General features: G+C 36.6%; 1 protein-coding gene across 1 annotated transcript in view; it reads right to left on the reverse strand.

The window, feature by feature from the left end:
• Positions 1–1,099: 1,099 nt before the first annotated feature.
• The window catches only part of MS3_00005008 (uncharacterized protein), an 80,257-nt gene continuing 68,339 nt past the window's right edge, over positions 1,100–13,017 (reverse strand). The window contains exons 36-39 of the mRNA XM_051213016.1: positions 8,908–8,992; positions 8,516–8,692; positions 4,552–6,246; positions 1,100–1,634 (exon numbers count right to left, since the gene is read on the reverse strand). Of these exons, the coding sequence (XP_051068951.1) occupies positions 6,127–6,246; positions 8,516–8,692; positions 8,908–8,992 (382 nt within the window). The 3' untranslated portion in view covers positions 1,100–1,634; positions 4,552–6,126. The remainder of the gene's footprint in view (positions 1,635–4,551; positions 6,247–8,515; positions 8,693–8,907; positions 8,993–13,017) is intronic.

A 13,017-nucleotide genomic window follows, 5' to 3' on the forward strand; every position in this document is an offset into this window, starting at 1 on the left:
ATATATATGTTCACTAAGAGCATATCAGGTGTAACTCATTCTGACCGGTCATATAAAATGTTTATATTCCTCAACATAATGACTTACAATGGAAACAGTTTTCAAAATAATTTTTGTCACATTTTATCCACTAAATGAACATAAAGTTTTGAATACTCTACACATTCACGGATAGACAAGCTACGAGTCAGATTGTTTGCCAATATGAATAGTGGAGATTTTCAATCAACAACAGAAACCATGAGGAATCGCATAAAAATTAATTTTAATTACACGTCTGACAATTGTTTGTCGCATTATTTTCATCATCATATATACAGACTAAACCAAATTTGAATATACAGTTAACTGATTGGCAGTCACCTGATTGGTATCGATCGTGTAAATTCAAATGTCAGTTCTATGTATTAATTAGCATGCAACGGTCAGAAAAATCAGTTGAAAGTTGGTCACTCAGTGAACGGCTGTCTATTTTTCCGCTGTGAATTTTTGTTCAGATCATTAGTACAAACATTACAATTATGGCCGCGACCATTCTCACCATTATTGTTTTCGTTCTACTTTCGGTAATGAGAACAATTATTCCGCCTATTGTGCGGAATATCATGCTACCTATTTTCCTGAGTATTTTGATGACTATTGTCATAATAAACTCGTTATATTTTGTGTTATATTTTCTCATAACTGTTACACTAAATATTATGACGATCATCATATCTTCGATTAGCTGCCTAGTATTTTAACTTTCATGATGATTGTTATAATAATTAGGATAACAGTTATCAAATTAAGGTCTCATGCATGTTGACTGTTTTGCCAGCCACCATGCTGATTAGTATAATCTAAATGCGTGTTATAATGCAATTTAAAAATGATGCTTATTTGTATTTTCTAATTATTTTCCTTTGATAGGGGTAAGATGGCAGGTCACGAAGGAGAATATGAGAAGAGAATACTGGACAACAATGTGATTCTAATGTTGTACAAATGTGATTTGATATTGTATAATATAATTTTAAAACAATCCACATTTGTGTTGTCAATGTGTTTACTGGTAGATAGTGAATGTGGGCAGCATAGGGCGTGCTTGTAAAAGTCTCACCACTGGGTAGGGTCGGTGAAGTGTAGGAGTTGCTCGGTTGTGTAGCTGTGGTAATTGTACTAACTGATGATTCCTCCGTACTTGATTGCGCACTGGTTACGAATTGCAAATATAGTACATTCATTTGTGCTCATCTAGTTCTGACTGATTCAGAAATTCTTAGTTTGTACATGTTTATGTATCCAATTAAGTTGATGGTTTGATCTGTTGTTTCGCCTAATATCTTAATGGAAATAAACGGTTGTAGTAGTGTGTATAAATGATCAGGCATAAACAACAGATGTATCTGTATGGAAAATAGGTGAATCGCAGATATCGTGGATGCTGTTCAAAATTCCCATTTTGAACTAATCCACCACATAATACGACACATCACCTAAGAGCCATGTATTTTGTCCTTGGTTTTAGTGGTTAGTTGAAGTGGTCACCGTCTGTCATTTGATTTTCCTTCAGATACATGTTCTTCATTTATAGTCTATTTCGCTCGTCTGTGTTCAACAGAAAACTTAAGATAATTTGTGCTACGATAAACCTTTGATGTAACGTGTTCGACCTGCCTACATCTTATCAGTTCACATATGCACTTCATGACTTCGTTCAACATAAGTGTGTCTTGTGTAAGATGTCAGATTATGAGCATATTTTAGCATCATTAAACCGTCGGCTCAGTAGCACTTACAAATCTTCTGGTTTTGACAGAAAGCCAATTACCATGTTTGTTATGTGAAAATATAACACAACATATAACGAGTTTATGATGACAGTAGTCATCAAAATACTCAGGAAAGTAGGAAGCATGATATTCCACACAATAGGCGAAAGTAGAACGAAAACAACAATGGTTAGTAGGATCGCGGCGATAATTGTAATGTTTTTACTAATGATATAAACAGAAAATCACAGCGGGAAAATAAACAGCCGTTCAGTGAGTGATCAACTTTCAACTGATATTTCACATTACTGGTGACTTCCAAAGAAAATGTCATTCACTTGATGAAGCTTCTGTTGGGAAAGCAACGGAAGTCAGTTTGTTCTTATTACATTAAGATCCAGTCACAATAGTTCAGAGAGGCACATTACCATTGGGACTTTACAGAAATTTCTTACGTTTATCGAAATCCAATGGCCGCACACAACCAGAAATATGGGGAATAATTTTACGAGTATTGGTAGTGAGAAACAATAAATACAGAGAACATGGCTTATAAAAGAAGACATGTAAAGGTTTGCAAGATAGAACACAATATATATATAACACAGTATATATACTGTCTACCGAGACCCAGAAATCTAACTTTGTGGCTTTACTTAGATGTTCTTGAAACACATGAAATGAAGAATATTCTTGGATAATAAATCAGTGTCATACCCACATAGTATGGATATGGTGTGGACATTAATCTCACTTAGAAGAACTGATTAGACTGAATAGAGTCACAGTGTGATGTGTGCTACAGATGTCGACAGATATAAGTAGTATGTATCGTCACTCGAAAGTGGAGTGTCTGGCAGTAGAAGGTTAATAAGATCGAAGAAAAGAGGATGAAAAGAGAGAGCGATTGGTGTGGAAACGAAGGAATAGTCAAGGCTGAGACGATTGATTGACATTTCGCAAATGAAGAATTTACTGTATGGTTCTCAGTCAGAATTTACTAAATTAAGGCATTCTGTAATTCCGTATTCGAATGCATTTGTTTGTCCCACCTGTTCGTTCTCGTTCACCATAACGGAACTGCACAAATGGTAACAGAAATATAATAGAGTGACCTCAAAACAACAAACTACAACGTCTCCAGCTGGACCGAGACCAATATATATATATGTTCACTAAGAGCATATCAGGTGTAACTCATTCTGACCGGTCATATAAAATGTTTATATTCCTCAACATAATGACTTACAATGGAAACAGTTTTCAAAATAATTTTTGTCACATTTTATCCACTAAATGAACATAAAGTTTTGAATACTCTACACATTCACGGATAGACAAGCTACGAGTCAGATTGTTTGCCAATATGAATAGTGGAGATTTTCAATCAACAACAGAAACCATGAGGAATCGCATAAAAATTAATTTTAATTACACGTCTGACAATTGTTTGTCGCATTATTTTCATCATCATATATACAGACTAAACCAAATTTGAATATACAGTTAACTGATTGGCAGTCACCTGATTGGTATCGATCGTGTAAATTCAAATGTCAGTTCTATGTATTAATTAGCATGCAACGGTCAGAAAAATCAGTTGAAAGTTGGTCACTCAGTGAACGGCTGTCTATTTTTCCGCTGTGAATTTTTGTTCAGATCATTAGTACAAACATTACAATTATGGCCGCGACCATTCTCACCATTATTGTTTTCGTTCTACTTTCGGTAATGAGAACAATTATTCCGCCTATTGTGCGGAATATCATGCTACCTATTTTCCTGAGTATTTTGATGACTATTGTCATAATAAACTCGTTATATTTTGTGTTATATTTTCTCATAACTGTTACACTAAATATTATGACGATCATCATATCTTCGATTAGCTGCCTAGTATTTTAACTTTCATGATGATTGTTATAATAATTAGGATAACAGTTATCAAATTAGGTCTCATGCATGTTGACTGTTTTGCCAGCCACCATGCTGATTAGTATAATCTAAATGCGTGTTATAATGCAATTTAAAAATGATGCTTATTTGTATTTTCTAATTATTTTCCTTTGATAGGGGTAAGATGGCAGGTCACGAAGGAGAATATGAGAAGAGAATACTGGACAACAATGTGATTCTAATGTTGTACAAATGTGATTTGATATTGTATAATATAATTTTAAAACAATCCACATTTGTGTTGTCAATGTGTTTACTGGTAGATAGTGAATGTGGGCAGCATAGGGCGTGCTTGTAAAAGTCTCACCACTGGGTAGGGTCGGTGAAGTGTAGGAGTTGCTCGGTTGTGTAGCTGTGGTAATTGTACTAACTGATGATTCCTCCGTACTTGATTGCGCACTGGTTACGAATTGCAAATATAGTACATTCATTTGTGCTCATCTAGTTCTGACTGATTCAGAAATTCTTAGTTTGTACATGTTTATGTATCCAATTAAGTTGATGGTTTGATCTGTTGTTTCGCCTAATATCTTAATGGAAATAAACGGTTGTAGTAGTGTGTATAAATGATCAGGCATAAACAACAGATGTATCTGTATGGAAAATAGGTGAATCGCAGATATCGTGGATGCTGTTCAAAATTCCCATTTTGAACTAATCCACCACATAATACGACACATCACCTAAGAGCCATGTATTTTGTCCTTGGTTTTAGTGGTTAGTTGAAGTGGTCACCGTCTGTCATTTGATTTTCCTTCAGATACATGTTCTTCATTTATAGTCTATTTCGCTCGTCTGTGTTCAACAGAAAACTTAAGATAATTTTTGTGCTACGATAAACCTTTGATGTAACGTGTTCGACCTGCCTACATCTTATCAGTTCACATATGCACTTCATGACTTCGTTCAACATAAGTGTGTCTTGTGTAAGATGTCAGATTATGAGCATATTTTAGCATCATTAAACCGTCGGCTCAGTAGCACTTACAAATCTTCTGGTTTTGATAGAGCACCAAATACGGTGTTTTTTATGTGATGAAATACTTGTATTTTACTGGGTTATTAAATGACATTATCGTACATGGTGATAACTGTTAGGATCGCTTCGAGAAACACGATGAACCCTCCAGAGTCTCGAAAGGAACCGAATAACCTGATAGAGCCTTTTGTAATGTCAACGTGGCACGCTGCCTTTGGACAGTTGCATAGCTCGCCTTCGTGCGGGTTGGCCGGATTATAATAATGTTATAGCCAATACTAATAATCATAAATGCCCATGTCTTTCTGTACATTTTTGTGTCTTACCTAATAATCACTTTCCTTGCTTCTTCCGTCTTTTGATTTGCGATTGTAGCGTTCTACACGTCGTATTCTGCCGTAGTCAACTAGAGGATGTGACAATAACTACATTTTTCTACTCAGTATCACTATTTTTGGGAAAGTAAAGAAAATTCATACGGAAATTTTACTGATCCTTAGGATATGATTCAGTCTGTATTTCGAAGGCATATCTGTCTTTAATTTTAATTAATGTAGCTTACGCAGTTCTAACAATCGAACATCTATCATAGTTGGTTTGTGATTTGGTTTATGATAGCAAATGAAATCATCTGAAAATTATACACATTCATGAACGTTGATCGCCTATCACAAATTACTACTGCATCAAAACAAGCATCTGTCTTGTTCTGCTGAATTATTTCAAAAGTCAATTCATCTCTACACAACTGTGCCTCACCATGTAACCTCTCCTTGTTTGTATGTCGCTCTAGTTTATTTAACTAGGTAGAAAATGAGTTTGGGACAAAGATGATCACATCCTACACAATTGTCGATATGTTCTCTGAAAGTGAACTGATTATTACTTAGTCCAGAAAATAAGCACAATATTCAATTACTTTGATATCCACAAACTCTCTCTTTCTCTCTAGTAGTCTATTGTGAATGTTTAAGATAATGGTAAACAAAACACTTCACTGATTAGAATATCGAGTTTATGTGCAATACAGATCTTTCAGTTCTATTTGTCTATCTTTTGAAATTCTAAAAGATTAGAATGCACTCCATCATAATCCAACGATCACTTAAACGAAATAGGTTAAGAAACATATCGACTGATTGAAATTCACTACCCACTACTCAATGAACAAAGCATTTTATGAAATAAATACATTTTAAAAGAACAGGTTAACATGTTTTCAATCTGGTTATAATAATAAATGATCACCATAAATGACATTAGACAATCCCATCTCATGATTATTCATTTGCACATATTATTAAGGAAATAATTGTGAAAGAAAGAAGTTAGCTCGATGTTAAAATATAAAAAGCAAAATTAACAGGAAGACGTTTTTCCAAAAGAAATAAAACAGTTTTACAACATACAGACTCTATCTGCATGTATGTGTACATATCACAATAATATAAAACAATGAATTTGTCCTTGTCTATCACCGGCAAGAATTTTCAATTGACTATCACCATCAAGAGTATAAAGTTGAGTGATTTCTGTCTCAACTGGATACATAGCAACCTTTAGAGAAAAAATGATATTCATCATTGAAAAAATTGGACACATTCAATACAGTAACTTGAATTAATACATATGACTATTGAAACAGGAAAATTAAGTGAAATAGAAAGTACGGCTGGTCATCACACATTCCATACATGTTGACTGACTTATAAACGTGACATCGACTCATGAAGTCACTTACACAATTAGTCTGAAACAGGTTGATAGCTGCAGACTATATAGTTTGGGTTCGCGTGTTTATATTGACCAATGGTTGAAGATATTCGATATGGGTTAGAATCAGTCGCTATGGTCAAGATGCATTCACATTTTCCTGACTCTAATTACAAAAACCGTCTTATACTTTTCTATACCGCGAACTTATTCATTCTCACTGACTGGTTGACTAAAAGATTTCAATAATAAAGAAAACCATCGTTGCAAAATAAAAGAGTGGGTAAAGTCGAACAATTTTGAGCATGAGACAGTCTACTATTCACTGATAGTGTCGACTTGAAATCGTGAACAAATGAACATGAATTCAATAATCAAAACATATTGAATTCAATGTGAAATCCAAAGCTACACAACATCACTCCATGATGTAAGATTGTTGAAGGGACCTGATATAATACTAAACAGCTTTGAAGGGTTCCCTAGATTCCTTTTTTGTATATTCTTCACTTGACGATTAATAGGTAATGGAAGCTAATTGCAAATTAGTTACTATCAACCATTCAAACTTAATAAATGCCGATTGAATGACTTTATGAACACATGAGGCAGTTGTCAAACCACGAGAGTTTAAACTATACTAAAACAACATTTGTCCAGGTAACGAAAGTGATCAAAATTATCCCGTAGCTAATTCACATCGTCCATTGACATTAATCGAAAAAAATCAAATTTATAAATCATCGTTAGGTAATAACTGCTTAATCAAGCAAGATGTTAACAGTAAAATGAATCAATGTTTATTGATGATTTGAAAAGTTAGAATTTTATCAACCAGAATAAATGTCTTCATCAGGATAACTACTGACTACATGCATGATTGATGGGGATCTGGCTTAGATGTAAAGGCTCGGATTGTCAAAGCAATGGCAATATTCCTATGATTGAAGAGCATCTGCAACTAAAAATAACTACGAGACAACATAGAAATCAGGATCTTCAATAAAAACGTCAAGACTGTGCGATTGTATGGAGCTGAAACTTGGTCAACTACCACAAGTATTTATAAACAATTTTCTACGCAAGATACTCAATGTTTGTTGGTCGGATACCATCAGCAACAGCCTACTACTATGGGAGAGGGCAAACCAGCTTCCAACTGAAAAGGAAATTAGGAAAAGACGTTGGAAGTGGATAGGACATAGATTACGGAACCTATCCAACTGCATCACAAGGAAAGCGCTAACTTGGAATCCTGAAGGGAAACGGAAAAGAGAAAAACCGTCGAACCACCAACGTCGGAAATGGAAAGCAGACATCAAAAGGATGGATAGCAACTGAAAACAACTGGGAAGGATTGTCCAGGACAGAGTTGGATGAAGGATGCTGATGAGTGTCCGACGCTTTACGAGCGGCGTAACAGGAACAAGTAAGTAAGTAACACGATTAAACCGTGCTCATTTCGTCGCAAAATCATCAGTATGATCGGAATCGTCACTGCACAAAGTGAATATATTCCTTCGAGAAATATTGTTTGAAAAACGTTATGACGACGATACAAAAACACTACCCAAAATCACCAAGCACTAGGTACTTGTTTTGTTTCACATACAAAACTCCTCAGTATTGCACAAACTGCTACTTCTCACCACCACAATAGTTTTCACCAAGTTCCCCAACTCACATTATTTCATGATGAAATTGTTGCAAAACACAATGGTAATAAGTTAAACCAACCAAACACAGAAACACATTATTTAAAAAAAGACCAAATAAGAAAAGAAAGCAAGAGTGAGAAGTTAGAAAAATACCAGTTTAGTTATCACTGTGTAAACATGAACTAATGAAAGAACTACAATTCTAGAATTACATAATCAATAACTCATGCAAACAACCAGATATTCAATTCAACTTATGTAGGCAAACATGGACATGAGTAATTACATATTTTCAGTAGGGTTACATTGATTCATTGCATTGTCAACTGACAAATTAACTAAAATAACTAACTGTGCCTAACAACATTCAACAACATTCATTTGTACAGATAGGTGAAGATTATATGCACAAAATGGACATATTTACTAGTTGGCTTTTTCCATACCAGTCTTACCTCTTTCCACTGTTTTGAATTCACCACTGTGATTGGATTGTTTATTGCACATCCTAGAACACGTAAAATATTATCTGATGTTGCAATTATAAGATAGATCAATGTTGAACTATTGTCTTCAGTTGGTGATAGTAACTTCGCACAATATCCAGTAACTTTTATTGATGAATTATCAAGCTATTCCAAAGAGAAAAGAAAGTATTCACCATGATGTCGGTAGTTGTACACTTTGGATGGGATCGAATAAAACGTACAAATATTGACTAAAGGATTAGAAAATTATTAATAATAAGAAGAAATACACCACAGAAATCGAAAGCCAACACCAGACATATTATCAACAATGTTTACATTTGTACAACGTAAACAATATATTAGGCATAAAAACTCACTGTAAAATCTGTCACCAAATCACCATTTTCATTACAAATGAGAATTTTCCAACAATTGATAAGATGACATTCAGCCAAATACAATCTGAATGAAAAAATAACACAAAGGACCGCTACCATTAAAAACATTTACGTTACAAGTATCAGTGATTGTAGGTCAAAGAACTCAACACACAGGTGATAGTGAGATATACACAACTCGAAACAAAGTGACGATTTTCTGGAGCATCAATTTAGACAAATAAAACAACACTGATCTATCACCTATAATTGGACGACAACAGATTTTCTATGTTACCTGTTGCATACTGCTCTCTGAAATCAATTACTTTAAATCACAGTATATATTAAAATGCTGGTTGATTGAAGAGAATGTGTAGAAGATCAATGTATCTATGTGATAAATCTTTTCACCGAACGCCTCGATCAAATAACCTAGCCGCTTCTAATAGCCTTGCACTAAATCGACACAGAGACTTGAACACAAGAGAAAATGTGTAAAGTGCAAAGGCAGGTTTTACTCAAAGGTTACGGTATGTGCAGAAAATCGTCAGTATCCATACTAATTGGAGTGACTCTGATCGCTCAGATGCATACTAAATACAACAATAATAAAAAGGTAATTATCCAGTCGAAAATTGCACATGTGATCTGTCGACCATCTAGATGTTTAAAAAAAAAGTAGGATTTAATTTGTCCTACATATATACTATTGGAACCGTAAACGCGATACTGACGATCACAGAGTCTATATGAAATCTATAGTCAGAACAAAGACAACTTGGCCTCAAACTTTATCCGTTTCTGAACGTAAAACAATTAGATCAGTACAATAATTAAGGAAATTACAGTTATTAAGTGAAACACACAAACATACCGACCAGCATTGCGCGTCTTATCGAAATGAATAAAATTATGAGTTACACTAATATAATAGGGTAATAATGTCTTTCACTTGGTAAGTCACATGCAACAAGGATAGTTTACAGACACATCAGACCAGATCAACGTGGTGGGTGCTTAAACAACGGTTCTATTGGTTAGTTATGGACATAACTAACATCCCCCAAGCGGACACCACGTCCAGACTTCGTTACCTTCGCACTCAAATAATCGGCCTCTTCCAGTAGACACAGGTTCCGTATGTCCCGGCTGATCTCTTCGGTTGCTGTCTTCAGTCGAACAGTTCTGACTCATCCATCTGGACCATAATTGACCTGTCTAACTATAGCTTTCGGCCACAGATTTCTCGGTGATCCAATATTATTTACCAACAATTTCGAGAGAACGCATAAAATGAGTCAGTGTACAAGGTGTGGGCCATTCCAATATGAACTTCTATAATAGACAGGCAAGCGAACAGACATTTATTTATTTATTTATTTTAACCCATACATATTGGTACAAGGAGGCACCAAATACATAAGCGCCACACAGATCTCATTCGATATATGTGAGGGCTGTGATACTGACCGGGTGCCCAAACCGATGCAGGCGGTCTCCTTAGGAGGCCACACCTGGAGCCTTCGACAAGAAGGTCTGCTCCACAAGGCAGTGGAGCATCGTAAGGAGATGCAGTCCCATGGTAGCCGGTGACCAGTGATTGGTTCATACGCCATTTGTTCCTTCAGGATACTGGAGCCCATGTACACCATTGGTTTTGAATCAGGGTTTTCCGACTCCACTAGGTGAACTCTCCATGTCCACCAACCCGATTTAAGTGCGGGATATCCGATTTTCGTCCTCAATTTCGTAAACAACACTCGTGGTGTGAGAAGGCAATGAGCGGAAATTCTCTGGCACAGTCTATATACGCGTGGCCATGTGAGGGCATTTCAAGGAAGAGAGAGAGAGGTAGCGGACTCTCCCCACTCTGGGCAGTACCAGGGCATTCGGGGGCGCGTACAAAGAGCCGTATCGTTTTTCAACGACTTGCCTCGTTTTAATGTAAAATGGTTCGAAATAGTCTACGCCAACAGAATTGAATGTTGGTACGTAAGCTCCCAGGTGACATCCGGGTATTGAGCTATAATCTGGTGTACGGCGTACTGTTGATTCTCTTGTATAGAAAGCACCGTTTCAGGACTCTTCGGATAGCAGCTTGAGCTCAAATGATCCAGAACTCTTTGCGAAGACTGTTCAGGGTGTGAGAAATACCAAAGTGCGCGTTCTGGAGATGATAGTGCATTACGATCAAGTCGGTAACAGAATGATTACTAGGAAGTATAAGCGGATGTTTGCTTTCAAAGGGCAAGCACGATAATTGAAGTTTTCCCCCTACTCGAATGACGTTATCTATTACGAAGGGATTAAGGTTCTTTATCGGGCTCCTACACGCAATGCTACTTCACATTTTCTTACCAGCAGACATTAGATGGAGTGTTATTTCCTTATTCGAAACACATCCACCTACTTCTCCTCGGTCTTCTTGTGATTCATATGTATTACCATGCTCGTCTTTATGCTGTATTTGCCTTAATGTCTCCATCTCTATGGGTAAGGAGATCGTTTGAACCAATTTAATTATATCCTGCTTCGCATTATCAATTTCTTCCAATCTCAATCTACCAAGAATTAACGGCCTTCTGTCTAATCTCATCCTAATATTGTGAACGAACTGTTTACATAGAGCGAATATTCTCAGCATTTTGAACCAGGTATTACAGTTACTAAATCGATCTACAAAACTCGTAATTGCATTTCGAGGGTCCAAAATGTTCTGTTAATACATGAGCCACAGTGTCCTCACTCTTTCCTACGTTAAGCCACTTATCTTCTTCCTCCCATAGGAATCACGGCCCTTATAACTACTCCCTTATTTTAGCCTTATCACTTAGTGATAGTCCATGACGCGTGATCCGTAGGATTCAGTTTACCTTTCACGTATCTCCATTGGTTCGGCGTAGACAACTCATGTTTAGCTTCTAACCTGTGACTCACAAACTTTTCAAACCTTTTAGTCGTATTTTTTATGCAATGAAGCACAATTAACGAATCCGTCCAATAGATGACAGACGAAACGGGGACATTTAACTGTTCCTTTGCATGCTTTCCAATCTTATTACACAGAACACAGGCTGTTAATTCCATTCTGGGCATAGTGACAAGTCTTAGAGGAACAACTCTAGACTTAGCTAGCAGAAATGAGCAATGAATCTGACCAGACACACTTTTATAACGAATATACGTAAAAGCACCATACGCAACCTCGGAAGCATCGGCAAAACAATGAATTTGAGCAGATGATGGTTCAAACCTTGGTTTCAGGCATCTTGGAATTCTAAAGTAGCTCAACTCTTTCATATGTCTACACGAAATATCCCGCTTCGCTTGACAATCCATGGGTAACTCTGCATCGCAATCTAGTTTCTGCCGACAGGTATCTTGTAACATCAATCTGGCTAGTAGTATTATTGGGGCTACAAACCCGATTGGATCAAAGACAGATGCTACGTACGACAAATACAACTAGCCAACCTATTCTGGAACAGATGGTTACGGAGTAACTACCAACCCTTCAGGCGAGATCCAAGTGGTTGGACATAAGAAGAAGTCTACAAGCGGGAGACTTAGTGTTGGTAAATAACACTGGATCACCGAGAAATCTGTGGCCGAAAGCTAAATGTTTGTTCGCTTGCCTGTCTATTATAGAAGTTCATATTGGAATGGCCCACACCTTGCACACTGACTCATTTTTATGCGTTCTCTCGAAATTGTTGGTAAATAATATTGGATCACCGAGAAATCTGTGGCCGAAAGCTATAGTTAGACAGGTCAATTATGGTCCAGATGGATGAGTCAGAACTGTTCGACTGAAGACAGCAACCGAAGAGATCAGCCGGGACATACGGAACCTGTGTCTACTGGAAGAGGCCGATTATTTGAGTGCGAAGGTAACGAAGTCTGGACGTGGTGTCCGCTTGGGGGATGTTAGTTATGTCCATAACTAACCAATAGAACCGTTGTTTAAGCACCCACCACGTTGATCTGGTCTGATGTGTCTGTAAACTATCCTTGTTGCATGTGACTTACCAAGTGAAAGACATTATTACCCTATTATATTAGTGTAACTCATAATTTTATTCATTTCGATAAGACGCGCAATGCTGG

This window comes from Schistosoma haematobium, chromosome 3, assembly GCF_000699445.3.
Source record: "Schistosoma haematobium chromosome 3, whole genome shotgun sequence".
Taxonomy (NCBI): Eukaryota; Metazoa; Platyhelminthes; class Trematoda; order Strigeidida; family Schistosomatidae; genus Schistosoma; species Schistosoma haematobium.